This window comes from Pyxicephalus adspersus, chromosome 1, assembly GCF_032062135.1.
Source record: "Pyxicephalus adspersus chromosome 1, UCB_Pads_2.0, whole genome shotgun sequence".
In the NCBI taxonomy this organism is placed as follows: Eukaryota; Metazoa; Chordata; class Amphibia; order Anura; family Pyxicephalidae; genus Pyxicephalus; species Pyxicephalus adspersus.
This window is the reverse complement of record NC_092858.1, coordinates 139,408,648-139,428,873: the sequence shown is the minus strand read 5'-3', so window position 1 is coordinate 139,428,873 and position 20,226 is coordinate 139,408,648. Positions and strand designations below refer to the sequence as shown.

General features: G+C 38.0%; 1 protein-coding gene across 1 annotated transcript; it reads right to left on the bottom strand.

Annotated features, from left to right (window-relative positions):
- Positions 1-416: 416 nt before the first annotated feature.
- MKS1 (MKS transition zone complex subunit 1) lies at positions 417-19,080 on the bottom strand. The gene is made up of 18 exons (XM_072428929.1): positions 18,989-19,080; positions 18,792-18,916; positions 18,383-18,447; positions 17,226-17,381; positions 15,653-15,750; positions 15,420-15,548; positions 12,766-12,870; positions 12,497-12,605; positions 10,035-10,091; positions 8,854-8,896; positions 7,642-7,704; positions 6,507-6,577; positions 4,985-5,054; positions 4,797-4,901; positions 4,270-4,403; positions 2,498-2,580; positions 1,227-1,324; positions 417-712 (listed from the first exon to the last, which is right to left on the bottom strand). The coding sequence occupies exons 1-18, from the start codon at positions 19,063-19,065 to the stop codon at positions 609-611; spliced, it is 1,692 nt and encodes a 563-aa protein (XP_072285030.1). The 5' UTR covers positions 19,066-19,080; the 3' UTR covers positions 417-608.
- Positions 19,081-20,226: the final 1,146 nt, after the last annotated feature.

The following is a 20,226-nucleotide window of genomic DNA, read 5'->3' as shown; positions in this document are numbered from 1 at the left end:
GGGATGCCTCCGGTGGGGGGATCTCCCCCTCCGGGGCGTCCCTTCTGTGCCCCCTTCACTTTTGGCCCCATGAGAGTAAGAAGAAAGGCGCCGGAGCGCTTACACATGCAGGAAACCCCAGGCGGGATACGGAGCTAGGAGACCAGCGTCCTACTCCGTCGCCATCAAGCCACGCCCCGGGCCAGCATTTTTGAATAGTATTCTGTATTTGGTGATATTGTGAATGGAACTAATCATTGGCTTCCATTTCAGCTTAGAATCAAATTCAAGCTCCTATGTTTTGCCTTCAAATATCTCCACAGTTCTTGTCCCAGTTACCTTTCTGACCTCATAGAAAAATACTCCTCAAGTCGCTCTCTTCCCTCCTATGACCTACTAATGACTTGATCACTCATAACATTGTCACACGTGGGAAAGACAGTTTCCATATTTGAATTTTAATAATAAAAAGTATAAAAAGAGATGCATACAAATCAAACAGTTTGTATATCTATATTGGATAGCTGTACACACAACGTAAGGCAAAATATCTTTATAAAATTTATAATATATACACACACATTTATAAGCCTTTCTTCAGGCTGAAATGGCTCCTGAAAACAGTTGTTTTAGGCTGTTGAGTGCTCAAGTGGTGGCTTTGAAGTGGTCAAAATGGCTTTCGGTAGGCTCTCTCTAGCCAGCTGCATGCGTCGTCGTGCTCTCTGGAAAGCATCTAAAAAAAAAAAAAAAAGTTGCATATCTAGTTATACATTCATAAATAAAAGAAAATATTACATTACAATTAGCATAGGTTATATACACAAACCTATTTTGAGCACTTGGTGCCAACATAAACTGAATACAAGGAGGCTGCTTAGAAAAGGTCCAGTTCTGTTCCAAGGATAGAGCTTATAATTTATTACCATTGCACAGCAGTCATGGGGGGAGTGTATTTAAATTGTTTTTAGTAGATTGGAGTGTTTGCATCTGCTGGAATTTGAAAACCACTCGTATAATAGTGTCAAACATATCAAAATGTGTAGCTACGATAGGGGACAAGAGCTGGTTGTTGTGGAAGCCCGAGCAAACTTGGCCAATCACTATAATTGTGATAGCTATGGGCCTCATGTAGTAAGAGGAAACTGTTTTTAACATGCTTTAACAATAAAAGTACAATCTGCTACAACAGATATGACCACTAGGTGGCCTAGTTTAACATATAAAAGTCTATAAATTGAAATACAGACCAAGGACATTGAGAATAGAGCTTTGCTGACTGGTGCCTCCCAGGCGATCCAACACACTTTGCATTTTTCTCCTCAGAGAACTGCTGTCAAGAAAGGCCCTAAGAAGCAAACAATACATAAACAGATTAATAAAACAACAAGTTAGAGAGGCAATAGATTACAATTATGCACAACACAAAACAATGCTAAACCTAATATTATTTAGTTTATATAAAAACAGATTTTTGTAGCATTTCTGCGGGGTCATGTCAGTGTTTCTGCAGGACAGAACTTAATTAAGGTATAGTATATATAGGGCTATAGTTTTAAAAGACAGCTGACTTTCTATGCAGTCATTTCAAAGAATCCTGTAAACTAGTTTATTTTCTCAAAGTGTAATAGGTTGCAAAAATAAGTTCTAAAAACTTTGTACATCATTTGTTATATATTTTAGAGTCCTGGCATTAACAGACCTTCTTCAAAAATAAATCTAATAAAGAAGTCCTGAACTGGATTTGTTATGCAATTTCTGAACAAGGCTGCTGTACTTATAGGAAGTACTGATGAAATAACAGTTGATGTTGTGGTACTTCCCTAATAATCATAATGCAGAAGGGTATTAAAAAAGTTCCACACAAGAACTGAGGTTCCAGCACTACACCATGCGGGGGTCAGGCCTAAATGGTTATTTGTTACAGGTGCTCCACAAATGACTGATGGTCCAGCCCTATGGTAACCACCTATCATTTTAGCAAAAGGATTCAGGCTCACACAATAAATCCTATTGGAGGAGAGGGGATACAGCTAACAGCTATCCCTAACTTCCTGCTTCACTTTGCATACTGCCTCCATCTTATTCATAAAGATTGGGGCATCAGCGTGCAGTTAACTGAACTGGGCAGGGATCTTTCTGCTGAATGAAGAAAAAAAAAAGCTCAGTGCTTGGTTGAGAGCCAACCATGTGACTTTGATAGGTTACATGCCCCAGGCTCCCCTTCAATTGCCCCCCTCTGGGCAATCTTAAGCATTTGAAACCACTTTCAGTAAGTGAAACTATTTGTCAACTGTGTAGCCACTCTTTGGCACCTTGAAATTGGATATGCTAGGTTGCTTTGTGTTTGTCTTTGTACTTTTATGCTTGTAGAGAATCACATTGACATTTCAAAAGTTGGTGAAATTAGGCCCGGACTTACATCATTACATAGCTGGAATCAGCAAAGAAAAAGTAGACTCCAGTTCTTATTCATCTTTTCAAACATATCCAACTCTTGTATAAATTGCTTTTTGCTTACCTTGACTGGTGCATAGTGTGAAAACGAAATGTCACCTTGCCAGTGGTCTCTGTTCTGAATCCAAAGCGACTCAGCCGTTCTCCCTGCAGGTAAGTTGTAATAGATGATACATTAACATCTCATTTTTACCTGTTAACACTTACAGGGTATCCTTTACATGCTAATCTTCTAGATGATTGTATGTGTGCTAAAACTAAAACATGCACCTGTAAATAGATTTAAGAACCCTCAAAAACTCAAAAGTCAGAGCTTAATGTGCATTGTAATGAGTGAAATAAGTATTTGATCCCCTATCAACTAGTAAGATTTCAGGCTCCCATGTGTCTTCGCTGTATGCAGGTAATGAGCTGAGATTAGGAGCACCCTCTGTAGGGGAGTGCTCCTAATCCAAGCTTGCTACAGTACCTCAATCAATCAGTTTTCAAACTAGATACCATGGCCAAGACCAAAGAGCTGTCTAAGGATTTCAGGGACAAGATTGTAGACCTACACAAGGCTGGACTGGGCTACAAGACTATCGCCAACCAGCTTGGTGAGAAGGTGACAACACTTGGTGCGATAATTCGCAAATGGAAGAAACACAAAATAACTGTCAACCTCCGTCCATCTGGGGCTTCATGCAAGATCTCCCCTTGTTGAGTTGCAATAATGAGAACAGTTACGAAGCAGTCCAGAACTACATGGGGGAACTAGTCAATGATCTCAAGGGAGCTGGGACCATAGTCACCAAGAAAACAATTAGTAACACACTGTGCCGTGAAGGCCTGAAATCTTGCAGAGCCCGCAAGGTCCCCCTGCTCAAGACAGCACATGTACAGGCCTGTCCGCAGTTTGCCAATGAACATCTGAATGATCCAGAGGAGAACTGGATGAAAGCATTGGTCAGATGAGACCAAAATTGAGCTCTTTGGGATCAACTCGCCACGTTTGGAGGAGGAGGAATGCTGCATATGACCCCAAGAACACCATCCCTACCAACCGTCAAACATGGAGGTGGACACATTATGGTTTGGGGTGTTTTTCTGCTAAGGGAACAGGACACCTTCACCTCATCAAAGGGAAAATGGATGGGGCCATGTACCGTCAAATCTGGGGTGAGCACCTCCTTCCCTCAGTCAAGGCATTGAAAATGGGTCGTAAATGGGTATTCCAGCATGACAATGACCCAAAACACAAGGCCAAGGCAACAAAGGAGTGGATCAAGAAGAAGCACATGAAGGTCCTGGATTGGCCTAGCCAGTCTCCAGACCTTAATCCCATAGAAAATCTGCGGAGGGAGCTGAAGGTTCAAGTTGCCAAGCATCAGCCTCGAAACCTTACTGACCTGGAGAGGATCCGCAAAGAGGAGTGGGACAAAATCCCTCCTAAGATGTGTGGAAACCTGGTGGCCAACTACAAGAAATGTCTGACCTCTGTGATTGCCAACAAGGGGTTTGCCACCAAGTGCAAAGTCATCTTTTGCGAAGGGATCAAACACTTCTCTCACTCACAACACTTACAATGCACATTAAGCTCTGACTTTTGAGCACTGGGTTTTTTGAGGGTTCTTTAGTTGTTATTCTGTCTCTCACAGCCATTACCATTACAATTATAGACTGGTCATTTCTTTGTCAGAGGGCAAATGTACAAAATCAGCAGGAGATCAAACACTACTTTCCCTCATTGTATACACACATACTTGCATAATCACTCCAAAAGAAGAATCTCCATGGAAATAATTTAACAAACGACAAAAGTTTACCAACTACATTACACATTAAAATATACTCTACCTGGAAAGTTGCAGGTGTTCTGACGTACGTTATGTCCTCCAGTTCTGGGGATCCCCCAATGAAAAACCTTCTGAGCTCTGACACTGTTCCAAGTTCTACAGGTCGCCATGTTTGTGCAGGAATCTCATGCATGCCTTTGCGTAAAATACAACAGAAGTCTATTTTATACATCTTGTCTACAATTCATGAGGCTACAGGCTTTGGTGAGAACCCCAGTCCTTTTGTTTAATTATTTGTGCATTTGTTGAAGTATATTTAAAAAAAAAGGGTGATTTTGTTAAAATAATTTAAACACTATATGCCTAGCCCTTGTTTATAAGTTATGGACTAAATTCACTTTTCAGTTCAGTACATTACTGATTTTAGAACAGAACTAAATTTAAAATTTTAGCAATGTGCCTACTGATTTTGTAATAACTCTGCCATGGTATACATTGATACATATTTTGTATTTTTTCAGACTGTTGTCCATTACCTATTTATATATACATTTGGCAGAGAATAAACACTGCACTTCTTTTACTTGCCTGGGGAATTTGGAAGGGTAACAGATCCATATCCTTCAACTCGATACCTTTGCCAAAAGTCCAGAGAGAGGACTTCAAAGTAAAGAACTGGCCACTGGGGCACCTCTGAAAACAAAAAAAAAACATTTATACATATATTTTTGGCTTATTAAATAACCAGATTTCTTCTTACTTTTTCTTCCACTCACCTTCAGCCTCCACCTCCTCAGAGAGGAAAATCTCAAAGCTAAATGGATAGCAGAAATAGGCCACATTGTCCTTAAAAAGAAGGATGATAATAACGAATAAGGACTAAGGACTAAAACATGGAAATGTATCTAGGATTGAAAATATAGCATATAAAGAGATTAATTTCAAGATTTTTGACAGTGAAACAGAAAAAAACTAAGAAAAAATAAAGACATATTACCACACAGTATCTTTATAGCGCCAACATATTATGCAGAGCTGTACAAAGTCCATAGTCATGTCACTAGCTGGCCCTCAAAGGGGCTCACAATCTAATGTCTCTACCATAGTCATATGTCTTTGATACAGTCTAAGGTCAATTTTGTGGGGAAGCCAATTAACCTAACTGCATGTTTTGGAACGTGGGAGGAAACCAGAGTACCCGGAGGAAACCCACACAAATATGGGGAGAACCTGCAAACTCCATGCAGATAGTGTTCTGGCAGAGATTCAAACCTGGGACCTAGCACTGCAAAGGCCAGAGTGCTAACCACTGAGTCACTGTGCTGCTGTGACATAGATACAATTCTCGTGCAGGTTGCCATTCAGGAAGACCTTTAATAAATTGTTATCCGAGTTGATTTGTCTGCAGAGGGACTTTTTTCTACTGCAAGAAAAACCAAAATAGTTCAGGCCTAGGGGCAAATAGACAAGGGTGGTTCTTTACTTTATTTCTCTTTGCAATGAAGGAGGAGGAGAGGTGTTCAAAAATCATCCACACTGGGTATCAATGATGCTAGGTATGCCATATTCCTTTTTCCTTTACTACTATAACAACAACCTGAGTTGTAATTACCTATGGATAGAAGGTTTTCTAATATTATTTCTAGGGTTCTACCATTGAGAATCTGTATTTCAAAAATGTGTCCATTTACCCAAAAATAACAAAAAACACAAAACACTAAAAAAGTTCTGCAACATTACTGTGAAACTTTTCTCAAAGTTTTCTCATATGTCAACCTGGTTCCAATCAAAGTTCAAAGTTATTGAACTTCCACTTCATAGGATATTATGTGACTAAGCTTTGGTCATGATGACAAGGATATGTGTCACAGAAATTATACTTTTTATATTCATACAACAGTAGCAGTTCACAGCCCTAAATAACTAGATCAGACTAGCACAGAGCAAAATTGAACATTTCCAAGGGAGGGCTATGATGGAAAGAAAGGAGAGGGTTGTGCTACAGAACTGACCCCTCGTGGAGTAGTCACATTTTTAAAAGCACAATAAAAAATAATATTTGGAAAGAAAAAACAGAAAAACACATAATGTAAGTATTAAAATACTTACATTTTGTGTTTGTGTTTATTTGCAATTTTAATAATCAGTAATAGGATATCAATGTAACAACTAACAGTAGAAATAAGGAGATCTCAGAGTATTGATGCAGTAGATGTCTGTCACATTAGCACTACGTCTGCTTTTGGTGAACAATACAAGAATACAAAAAATGTACAAAAGGTGTCAAAAGACATTTACCCATTCTAAGGTTTTAGATGTACAGCTCTGAGTCACTCCTGAGAGATCCTGGAAAGAAGGACTTGACCAATCTGCAAAAACAAGTAAAAAAATCAGGCACTTTATGGTGAATACCACATTATGGTTTTACAGTTTTACTTTTGTTTGTTATTTCACACTATAACTTCAGGCACTAAATTAGTATATTTCCGAGACATAAACTTCTAGTACCCAGCATATTAAAGATCTATTGGCCTAGCAGATAATGTAAAAATGATCAATAAATTATGTGTATTTTTGTGGGATGTGTAATTCTGGGGGCTAAAAACGATCTTATTACCGTTCCTATACCAGAAACAAGAAATAGAAAAAGTTTAAAGGGTCCTTTGGTGTGTAAGTTAATCCTGGAGAATAATAGGTTCAAGGAATGGATAACAGTATTGCCAATAGGAACCCCTCAGCTAATTTCAGTAAGGCCATTACCATTTTGGTAGAGGTGTGGAGCTTTTCTTTTTTGTGTCAGATGCACCCCTTAAAAATCGTGCTTTAAAGAACCAATACATAATTTATTGGCAGGTGGAGTAATCAAAAGGCAGCATACAGATAAGCACATGTGAAGATACAGGAATAGAGGTACCTAGAAATATGTCCATTGTAAATGCACAAAGGTGGATTTTTCAAGATGTTGCAAAATAACATTATCGAATATTACCTATAGGGCAGCAAATTTAATTTTGAGTCTACTTTACAGCTGTACTCAGGGAACAAAAACTTTAAATATACTCCTCAAAAACCACAAAATACATAAATCCACTTTGTGAGCACCAAATAAATTGTAAAAAGAAATAGCGACATGCGCACTGAAAATACTGACAATGACTGATGGCTGACATTATTACACAGCAGAGCTGTGAGAGGGACCCTGCAGAAAACTACAGGAGATAGAAGACGATTCAACCTCCACACATTACTGGTCTTTATTACAGGAATCCCCTGCTAAGAGACAAAGTTATATGCTGGAAGAAATACACAAATCATACCAACAATACCAATATACATGCCACTTATAGTTATACAACATTGGTTCACCTCGGATTTTAGTTTTAATATTTAAACACATTCCTCAAAGTACCTATGTTCTGTACTAGATACTTACGTTTGGGCAGCTCCAAGAAGAAATGCACATAGATGTTGTCACATTCATATCCCTGAGCAGACACTAAAGTAAAAAAAAAAAAAAAAAAAAGAAACATAACCAACACTTTAACAGAACCAGCAGTGTTTTAATAGAGAGCATCAAGATCTTCCCTGTAAGAATATTTTTAGATGTGAATGTGAGGTGAAAACAAAGGTGAATGTGAGGAGAAAATGTCACCACCTGCTGGTAAAATCTGGTACTTGAGTCCTATACAAAAATGATATTGGAATAATTATGCTAGTGTTTGGTTGATCATACTTCAGAGTGCCAAACACTGCAGACCATTGTGGGTAGGGAATCCAAACCAGAATGTACCAACACACACATTTTCATGCTTTGAGAAGCATTGCATTAAGTAACCCTATATATTCCATCTTAGATAGCCAGACTTGTTACTTTTTCAATACTAAAAGTTTGCAAAACACACAGAAGAGGGCCTGGATAATAAAAGGTGGTAGTGACAAATTACAGTAAAAACTGTCAAAATGAGATCACCTAATAAGCAACTAGAAAGGTTCCTCTCCTCCTCCTGTCTCATTGTTTGCATGAATTAATTATGCAGGTTTTCCATTTGCAATCCCTATTTTTTTATATAGTGCTGTGTAATATGTTGATACTTTCTAATTAAAATGTAATAACATTTAATAATAATAACAAAAATAATTATTCAATTATATTTTACCTACAACACAGCAAGCACTGTCTGAGTGCCTTTCTTAAAGTGTAAGTCAAGGGAAAAAAAACAACATATAACATAATATTTTATACATTTGCCAATGTTTTAACCTTTTACACATGTCAGTAAAGAAAAAAGAATGGTTAATCTGTCAGATATATACTGTGCTCCTAATACTGAAGCACATGGTGTTGGCCCTGCTTACATCTTTCCTAATGGATTACAAAGAAGTCAAAGACTTCTCCTCCCACCTCATTGTACCCATAGTACAGGAGCACAGGAAGTTGTCAACCAGATTTCTGGCATAACAGTGTTTATTTTTAAATATTAAATGTATAAAAGAAAAAATGTCCCATGGTGTATTTAATAGAATAGGGAAAAAAAGGAGAAGTCTATGGTTAGGATGTACGTAGACTTTAATGCATGGGAGGTTGACGTACACAACTAAATACATCATGAAGCACATGTGCACACAAATATATTCATTCACTTACCAATTTCGCCATTGATGAAGACTCTCATAGTACCAGCTGGTGGCTAGAAATATATTAGTAAAATTAGGACAACAAAGCAGGTATTTTTTAATTTTCTGTATGAAACTGCATTAATAAAAATGTTCCCCTGTGAAAATGAACATATCTGTGCATAAAATTCTTCTAGGTTCAGTGATAATTCTGAAGTGCAAGCTCATTCCTAAATAAATGCTCAGAAAACTCAAACGGTCTCTTAATAAAAAGACGTATCAAATCATTAAAGAGTATCTAACCCTACAATAGAATGGGGAAAGGTTAAAACCCCAGTCAGTTTTTACTACTGTACACAGCTCTGTTAGAAAGATTGGGCCTGATTTATGAAAGCTCTCCAAGGCTGGAGTGGATAAACTTTCATCAGTGAAGCTGGGTGATCCGGAAAACATGGAATAGATCTGGTTCAGAATTCAAAACATCTGCAAAACAAACTTAGCAAACAGCAAATTACTTTAAATTCATCCATTCCAGGTTTGCTGGATCACCCAGGATCACAGAAGAAAGTGTATCCAGACTTGATAGAGCTTTCATAATTCAGGCCCAGTCTCATCTTTTTTGGGTAAACAACCATTTACCAGACTGGAAGTGAATGAAAACTTGCAATAGGGGACACAGAAATAACAAATCTGACAGAACTTCTGGGCATTTCTTAAGTTGTTCTTAAGTTGAATTTGTATGCAAGTCTGGACAGGTACATTATTTTAATAAATGCAATTAGGACAGATGTTTGTCGCAACATATTATTAGACAGCATGGTATCAGTTACTGTGTAAAATCCACACTGTGAGTTATTCACAAACAAAACAAAAAAAAATCTTTATGGAGCCTAGACATTTATTAACTTCTGGAGCAAGCTGTTCTTTGATATGCAAAAATAAATAACTGCAGGGTTTGTCTTGGTCTTTAATGAGTTAAAAGAAGATGCAGAAGAGCTCAGTCTCAGCTGTGTTTAGCAAAAGATTTCTTCTGCAAAGCCTCTGCCCTGCACAGGAGGGAGCGGGGAAGCTCCTTCACCCGGGGACTACCTGTGTATTCAGTAGTAATGTCAGAAACTAGAAAGTTTACACTATGCAAGCCTGTCTGTTACAGAATTTGCTGTAATATCAATAGATTAAATTATACAAATTAATAATTACACAATATCTTACCATTTCAAAATCTGAGCCCACAAGACTGTTCAGATATTCTTTATGTCTGCCATAAAGCTGAAAAAGAAGCATTGTGATAGTAAATACCTACAAAATAACAAACACTTTAAAAAAAAATAAGCTTTTCATTGAAGAATATGCTTTTTAAGCACTAAAAAAGTCAACAATGTAAGCGCCCAAGAAACACTTTTTGGAAATTGTTTTGTCTGACACATCCTAAAGAATAAACCTAAATGCCAGGGACATGTGGAGGAGTGAGCAGTGAGGACACTTATCAAGTATGGCTCTCCTTTCATCAATTACGTTTTATCTCAGCTACAATCTGCAGTGATATATAATAATTTCTGTCAATGTGATGAAATAGATACATAGGAAACACTGGAGATATCACTTGTGTCAATCACCCATTTTCTGCCACTTTTCCCTCTTTCAGTAGCCAATGCAGGCACTTTTCCTATTAGCCTAAACTTGAAATTAAAATGGTAGAGAGAAGAATAAGTAAATAAGGCATTTTAAGATTACAATGGCAGAGATACTTTAGCTCAAGTTTACCTCAAATGGGAATTAATTATAGAGAAAAAAATTGATAGGGTATATATTTTTATTATTATTATTAATATTAATACAGGATTTATATAGCGCCAACATATTACGCAGTGCTGTACATTAAATTACATTGTACCGAATACAGACAGTGCCACAGGAGGAGAGGACCCAGCCCCAAAAACATTACATTCTAGTAGGTGGGGGAATTTACACACAATAGGAGGGGGATATGTAGTGGTGGGAGGTAGTGACAGTTCCAAAAGACAGAAGAAGATGGGTAAGCAAGTTTGAAAAATGAGTTTTGAGTGCTCTTTTAAATGAGCAGAAGTAGGAGCAAGCCGAATAGGACGAGGAAGACCATTCCAGAGAGTTGGGGCAGCTCTAGTCTGTAGCCGTGTGTGCCGCAGTGTGATGAGGTTATGAGTGAGGAAGTCAGTAGTAGGTCATTGGAGGAGCAGAGAGAGCGGCTGGGGGAGTATTTTTTACCAGGTCAGAAATGTAAAGGGGACAAGAACTATGGGGGGATTTGAAGGCAAAGCAAAGGAGCTTGAATTTGATTCTAAGGTGAAATGGAAGCCAGTGTAGAGATCTGCAAAGTGATGCAGCAGAAGAGGAGCGGTGGGAAGGATGGGAGTCTGGCTGCAGCATTCATAATAGATTGTAGAGAAGAGAGTCGGTTAAGTGGAATACCAGAGAGGAGGAGATTACAGTAATCCAGATGAGAGATTATAAGAGCGTGAACAAGGAGTTTTGTGGTCTCTGGAGACAGGTAGAGGAAGATTTTGGAAATATATATATATATAAAAAAGTAAAACACCACCTTAGAATTAGAGTGGGACAGACTGATCAGCATACTTAGGGACTGAGTGGATGCACATTTACAAAGCACAGTGATGCATTTTTAGGTTTTAAGTGCTTTTCTTGCTGCAGGACTCTGACATAAATAGTATCCACTCTCCACTATTAAACCTCCCCCCCCTCAAACTGCTAAACCTTAGATTGTAAACTTGACTGATCAAGGTCTATTTAATCTACCCCTATTTAATGTACAGTGCTGCATATTATGTTGGCGCTATATAAATCCTATTTAATAATAATAATGTTTTTACTTAAGAGATAACATCTTGGTTATTAGTGGTTTCCATTAAAATCCTCAATGTAGACCACAAGCTGTTTCAAGGGAAAACTTTAGAGTTGCTATTAAATTTCTTTTGAAACTTCTAAGATCTGAGTCATACCAATACATGAAACTTTACTTCCCTTGCAATGAAAAAAAACTTTTTACCTTTATCCACTACATGGTGTTGTGCACATAGAAAATATACAATCAGTAGCAACAATTGAAAAATACTATTTAAGAGACTGCTAGGGATGCAGAGATGTAAAGAACACCCTTTCTTATATGTCCACGTCTTCATCATCATTATAGCGGCAATTGTTAAAATACTATTAAAATAATATTTAACAATCTATTTGCCGCATATTGCGCTATTGACTAAACTTGACACTTAATATTGCACTACATTTGTACACTGTGGGGTATATTTATAAATGATTCCCTTGTCATTTCAGCTGAATGTTTGCTCACAGGATTTAAATAGGATCTTCTACCTTTTCTCATTTCAATACATATTAAAACTATGATGCATTCTGCCACCTAGTGGCCAATTATCAAAGGTGCACAGAAGTCACAATAGTACTGCAATATATTCCAAAGAATTTAGCGGTGAATCTAGGTTGAATTATTTATAAATACACCCCCCTTGTCCTAGTTATTAGGACACTATGCCACAGACTTAATATTATAATTATACTCATAGGCTCTATTATCTTTGTTGCTGAATAAAAACTTTGGGATTTGAACCAAACTATATACTTTTCTGAAACCTTCCTGTTTTTCATTCACTGCCCCTTACATCTTTGTACAGTGCCTCTTCCCGATCTTGCTCCTCCCTCTGGACAGACTCTGATATATGATGCAGAGAATATCTCCATAGCTCACGCTTCAGACTCTCCACTTCCAACCTAAGAACATGAAGGATGTTAATGACTGTAATGTGATCTCAATAGACACCTCTAAAAAACCATTTACCAACATAAAAATTTGTTAGCCAGAAAGTGCACTGTTGGAGCCAACAGACACGTCCAAGAAGTCATATGATACTTTAAATATGAGTATATATACCTGTAGGGCCCTTTTGTCCCTGTGACATCAGGCTTTAGTGTGATAACTCCATTACCATCTACACGTATTGTGCAAAGAACATGTTCATTTTCCTTGAACCCCAGTCTGGAAATCAATACAGAAAAAAATGAATTTAGGTACATTATTGAAAGTTTTTTTTTCTTCTTAGAAACACGAGTGGAAAAATAACATGCTGGTTCATGGCTTCACTTTTCATCCAAGATCATTATACAGCATAAGAGTACTGAACCTCAAGAGGTTCCAACTCCCAAAAATAAAACTCTGATTATTATTGTGACAGCATTGTAGGTAGAGAAGGCTGGAGTCAAAAATCATGAGAAGCATATTCTGACAACTCCTTAAGGCGCCTGTTCTATTCAGTCAAAAGTTTCAGCAATCTTACCAAGTAAGCTCTCTATGTGGACATCTCTACATTTTAAATTGCTGTATATTCTTTAATTTCCATTACATTATATTGGTTAGACTATGTATCATTATAACCTTTAAGGCAGGGGTGCCCAACACGTGGATCACTATCTACCGGTAGGTCACAAAGGCAACTCAAGTAGATCTCGCCCTGCCTTTCAAAGTAAACTCTACCGCACACAGGAGGTATTAAATCCAAGTTTTTATTGTTGGTAGATTATTTTGACTTGGTCATTTTAAAAGTAGCTTGCAAGCCAAAAAAGTGTAGGCACCCCTGTTTTAAAGTCTCACAATCCCCTGAGGAAGCCCTGAGGGGCAAAATACGTCAGGAAAGGGAAATACGTTTTTGCTGTTACTAAACGTTGCTCTTATATGGTACAATTACTTTATGATTTCTAGAACAGTGTACCCATGTTAGCCCAGGACTGGTGCAGGAGGACTCTGTTTAGTTTATAAAATGAATTAATAAATGTTCAGTTTTTAAGAAAAATTGGAGGAATTGGAGGCTGGGTATACACCTGGTAGGGTGAGCCACAAGAACTGAAGGAGGACACTCCTGTGTCAGGAATTGGAGGATAAGATCAAACATATCAGTGAAGATTTGCCAGACAGCCTGATAGCTGGGGACATGTCTGAGAACTGTGAGCCACAGAAAATGGAGGCTGAGGATTTTTAAAAGAGCAAACCAAAAGGATTTGAGATTTAAGACAAAATTGGAGGGACTGGAGAATTTGGACATTTCTGAGAGAAGTGAACCAAAAAAAGATAACCATGGTGGAATTGCACAGAGATATTGGTAGAATGCTGCAGGAAGGAAAATAAAATGTAGCATATTTGGGGGCGCTGTGAAGTATGCTGGGAAGAGCGAAGAGTGCACATCAGAGAAGTGTAATAAGGTATTGAAAACAAAGTGACGGGGTATTGACCTAAAACCTTCTGGAGCAGTGTTTCTCTACAATTTGTAACATGAGGGAACCCTTTGAAATAACTTTCAGGTCTTCAGGGAACCTCTGCTATAGTTACTATATCCATAGCTCACAGTAAATTGGCTTAGTGGTCAATGGGAAGCCTGTCACCTTAACGGATAGCCAAAATCATAACTGTCAGTGTCCGTGTCAGTGGTACCAAACAAAGCACTAACAAATTGCTTATTGCTTAAGGAACCCCTAGCAACCTTCGACAGAACCCTGGTTGAGAAACACTGATCTAGACTGCAGAAATTAATATGCTGGGTGGTGGATATCGGTATTAGGGGAAAAAAAGTATGTATGTTTTAAATTCTGCAAGTTTAAAAGTAAACTGGACAGTCTTTTAAATATAGCTAATCATTTGAACATAGTGATCATTTTGGAAAACTTGGAAAAACAGTGCTGTCAAAAGCAACCAAACAGGTGTTTGCAAATGACAAACCGCTTTGTATTTTTACAGATTTAAACCCCCTAGCGGTAATCCCGAGTGTGACTCGGGGTGGATTTTACAATCAAAAAGCGGTAATCCCGAGTCACACTCAGGGTTACTTTAAAAGCCCCCCTTACCTTTGCCCCGCGCTCCAGCAGCGATCGGATGGTCCTGCTGTGATGCCGGGGCGCTGGTCTGTTGAGGGACATAGCTGGGCGGGAAATTTAAAAGCACATTACTGAGTAATCTGCTTTTAAATACCATCCGGGTCCCAGCCACGCCGCTGCTCGCATCAGCAGTGAGATGCGAAGCACAATGCAGAAGTCCTGCATTGTGCTTTGCATCTCCCTGGAGATGCACAGCAGCAGCTCCAGCGTCAGGGTGAGGCAGGGCGGGACATCCCCACTCGCATCAACCGGGAGGATGAGTCATCTTCCGGGTGATGCGAGTGGTGATGTATTCGGGGGTGTGGCCGGGCGGGAAATTTAAAATGGTTTTTACAGTACAAAAACACCACACAACACGAAATAAAAATAAAAGTACATTTTTAATTTAAGATTACATAGTTGTCCATTATTTCATTAAAAATTAAAATTATAATTTTTATTATGTATTATATTATAATTTATGAATATAATATAATAAATAAACATAACTATCATACCCGGGAGTTAATCCTAAGAATTACAGGCCCTGAATATAAACAAAAATTTCTATGCAAAAAAATTAGGATCACTTTTTGCATCAAAAAACTGACAGAATTAGAACGCTAGGGGGTTAAAAGGCAAATGATACATTTTATAAAAATATGACAATGAAAAAAATCTTACTTTCCCCTGGGGCCAAGGTCTGCCATGATGTACATAGTCTGTACTGGAGTATTTAATATATGATTAGTTTTAACAAACTCTTCTGACGGATCCATTATAACAAGCCGATTATGCATGCCAGCTCCATCTCTAGAAGTTAAAGACAAAGTGGTCATTACAGGTATGATTTAATCCAATAGGTAATTATTATTAGGAATCTGTGGTATTAACGTATCTTGGCTTTAAATACTCACAATGATCTTTTGTCCTGCCTTCGTCTTCTGACATTTGCCATTCGTTCTGCTAAGAATGAGGGGGTCTCTTTTTCAGAGTTAGTTACTGACTGAGCGTGCTGTATACAAAAATTATCGTGTTATAAAGTGATTGAGTAGAGACAAGAACTTGTGATGTAACAATGTATTTCAGCTAACCAGACCTTCGATGCGGTGGCTGCGTTTGTTTTCACTATCTGTTTTGCACTTTATAGAAAGTTCATTGTTGGAGGTTTATACATGTCAACCTCTTTTCTGCCACAGAGACAAAACTATTCCTGTTTTCTTTGAAGCACCTTCACATCAGTGCCTTCTGAGTAACCGAGGCAGAACAAATGCAGAATCTTGAAACTCTGTCTATCACTGCACAATTGCCCCAGGTATGCAATTAAAAGTAATGAAGTCAGACACAACCAGGTAACTACAGTTTCAGAAGAGGGCTTGCAGTAAATACCACCAAGTTTCTCCAATGACAGCTATACCCATAAGCAGGTAACTGATTTAAAGAAAACATAATACAATTCAATGAAGCTTCAGCACCAAGAATATTTACTGGCACCAGATAAGAGTGTACCTATAGACAGTATTGTCTGTGCCAAGTATGGCCAAGCATTTATTTCTCAGTCAGATGTGAAATACACAATTGTTGCTTTTTAAATCTACGGCAATCTATTACTAGAAATGATAAACTATTTTTACCCAAATCAGAAAGCTTACAATAAAATGTGAAAAAAAAACAACTGACATTATAAAGCTAAATGTTATATAACTGGATCCACTTCCCGTTAACAAGTTATGAAGGCTGCCCAGAAGCAGATAGAGGGATTATTAGTTCAGGAACACCAATTCCCAAGATGCATCTAAAAGGGCCTGGAAATGTGTGAGAAAGAGTCAAAGTAAAATTGTTCTAAATTTATTTTTTTACCATAAGGCTGTTATGCCCAGTTTTGTACATGTGTGCTACACATTAGTGTCAATACTGGAACTTCGCATTTTTGAATCTATTTCTGCATTAAACATATACTGTGGCTTTACATACCCATAGAAATCTACCCATGTCATTGAAAAGGAGACACACAAACAATTCTGCTAGAGAATTTCAATAATGAAGATAAATGGGATATCACCCCCCTATCATGAACCGAAGCCTATCCACTATATCTAAGCACTGTCACAAGGGTGGAGGCTTATGTTTTCCAATACCCAGAAGCACCAAGTGAGATAAGGACAGGGGTGCTTGAGTGGTGAGTAAGTATCAGAGGGTAGATTAGGAGCTTTTTGCACTATGGAAGCATTATATATCGTATCAGCTGATATTGGGTAGATGTTGGTTAGGAAGTGGACCGGCACATGTGTTTATAGAGAAAAAAAGGCAAGTTTATTGATGCTTGGTTGTTAACATCTTAATTATGCAAAATAGGAGCAGACCACAAAATTTGAAGGAGTCCTGGAATAAAATGATCAGACTGATATGGGGAACCAGACGACTATTCCTTACACATTCCTTTATGTGTAAACTGCCATGATAATTTTATATTAATAAAGATAAAAATACCTCTTCTAGGTTGGTGTATCGATCATAGTCTGTATAGGTAAAGATACGTCTATTCTTTCGTCCACCACTGCGTTCCATAGCCAGTATGTCCTGGTGATACTGACGATCCAGAGGAGTCCGGCAAGCAGCCTCATTTTTATATAGCTCATATTCAAACTGGAAATACATACAAAATATTCATAAACTACAAGTGAGTCCATTCAAAAACCAATAAGTATTTGTTTCTTCTTTTATTCTTTTAGCCCACAACCAATCCACCTTGACTTCTCTATATTCAAGCAATGTACAACAGAACTTTAGAAATTTACATATTCCAACCAAGATCAGTTAAATTTGTTGTCACACCTAAATAAAAAATATGTCTCCAGCTAAAATGAAGCATGATTAGGCAGTAAGGCAATACAAATACATCAATGAAAAGCCTGAAACCATTCACCCAAAATTAACCCATTACAAATGGCATATATTACCAATTGCTATAATAAAAAATATATAAAACATGCTGGATCTACCATTTAGAGAAACTTGTAATAAAATCAAAGCAAATCTAATTAAAAAAGTAAGCCGCTTTTAGTTCCCCTATCCATAAAACAAAGGCTGTGCTGGGTATCCTGTCAAACATCCATGAGCAGCTCAGTGATTTGACAATTTGAACAAGAAATCAGGCAGGTAAAAAATTATTATTATTATTATTATTACACAGTATTTATATAGCGCCATCATATTACGCAGCGCTGTACAAAGTCCATAGTCATGTCACTAACTGTCCCACAAAGGAGCTCACAATCTAATGTTGCTTAATAATGAAAGGGCATCGCCTGTCCCTACTGCATAAAAGCCCTGCCTGATCACCCTGGCTTCCCGATAATGGACTCCTACATTCCCGAGTGAGACTTATGCCATCCTGGCACTGGTAATCAAGACAGGCCGAAGATCACATCCAGGAAGAAAAGAAGAAGGATGTAGGCGTCAATTATGATGAAACTGTGATAGATAAGTATTGTGGGTTTAGTTACACTTTAAGGTATAGATATAAAAAAAGAATTAAAAACCATATTTGAAAACAACAAACCTCATTCTGATGAGACTACGATGGAATAAACTAGGATGCCAATTGTTATTAAGCTTAAATTTAACAGATTAAAAAAAAAAATTACCTCACTAAAAAGCTTCTCTTGCCAAGAAATCACAATTTCTTCTTCATCATCATGTTGATATCCACCTATTATTGTAGAAAAAAGAAAGACATTTCTTTATGCAGCAAAAAATGAAAACTCAAAGATTTAGTTTAAAGCAAAACATGTATGCCATAACACACGCAACCTTTGGGTTTCCCTATCCAGCTTTCATATGAAAGGATGCATGGAATGTGTTGTGCTGACAGTGATGGGTTAGACACATTATTATTATACAGTATTTATATAGCACCAACATATTACACAGCGCTGTACAATAATCAGGGGTTGTAAATGACAGACAGTGACACAGGAGGAGGAGAGGACCCTGCCCCGAAGAGCTTACAATCCAGGAGAGATTACAAAGAATAATATTAGTAATAATAATGACCAGTGCCGAGGCTGGATTTCAGTGTCCGGAGCGCGATGTCTCCTCTGTCTCCCTTCTCCTCCTCCTTCTCCTCCTGCACCCTCTGAACCAGAGCGCTGACCGGTGACACCCGCTGAAGCTGCACCCTGCAAATACATTCGTGTAAGTCAAAACGCCGAACGATAAACACTCTTCACCAGCTTCAACTTATCCGTTACCTGATCCTTAGATTATTCACGGGATCCCGGGACCTGTACACCGCTTCCCCGGTATCCTGATTCCACTCCTCCGCCATCACCAGGCCGTGCGTCTTGGTTTCCCTGACAACCTGGACGTGCGCGCTCTCGGGTCGTCAGCGTGCCTACGCTTAGAGGACGGGGCGGCAATTCAAAATATCATTGCAGCTTCTGTTCTGTCAGATTGAGCTACCCGGATAAAACCGCAATTTTATCAGGCTGCTCATTTACATAGAACACAAAGACTGATTTCCTAGCATTGACCTAGGCATGTATGTGTATGTAAACCAAAATAAAAGTAATAAAAATCAGCCCAGCTTTGGTCACATCATTTTATGAGCTACTGTGTGTGTGTGTGTGTGTGTGTGTGTGTGTGTGTGTGTGTGTGTATATATCATAGTTGACCACTGGTGGTCCACAGAACAATTTGTAAATTATTTGCAATTTTTATGTTTTATTAATCATAAAACAAAAATAATATTCTAATAAACTCTTTTATTTCGAATGACAATTTTTGCCTCTTTATTGCACTAAATTCACGAACTGTACTAGAGACGAAAAAACAAGGGAGGCGCAGCGTGACGTCAGTGTAGTGTTAAGTTCTATGAGGCAACCGTTACCGAGCCGTACGCTTCAGTATTGTTTCCACCATTACAACAGTCACTCTGCTCCACGAATACCGATTCTCATCGGATTGTTTTATTTTATTTGTTTATTTCTCAGATGCTTTTCTAGGTAAGTATGACCTTATCTGTGTATTTTCTTTAACTGGAATATTTAATGGCATCAAATAGTTTGATGACTATCATTTCTTGTTTGGTCTTAGATTTGAATAAAATATTCCCATAATGAGTGAGAAAAAACAAACAAATATTTTGCATTTCTTTAGTAATACCAAAGATAAAGCAACTAATGGTAACAATAGTAATACTTCATTTAACCGTGAGGTGATCAATGAATCAGAGCCTCCACAGTCCTCGTCAGGCAGGTCTGCGGGATTTTAAATGACGAATTTAGTGGTCCGTGAGGTCCGAAAGGTGGGCGACCGCTGTGATAGATAGATAGACTGACTATCTATCTATCTATCTATCTATCTATCTATCTATCTATCTATCTATCTATCCATTTTTCTATCCAAATCAACCTGGGTAATCCAGCAAACTTGGAAAAGTTCTGGTCCAGGATTGAAAACATTTGACAATTAATGTCAAAAAGAAAGA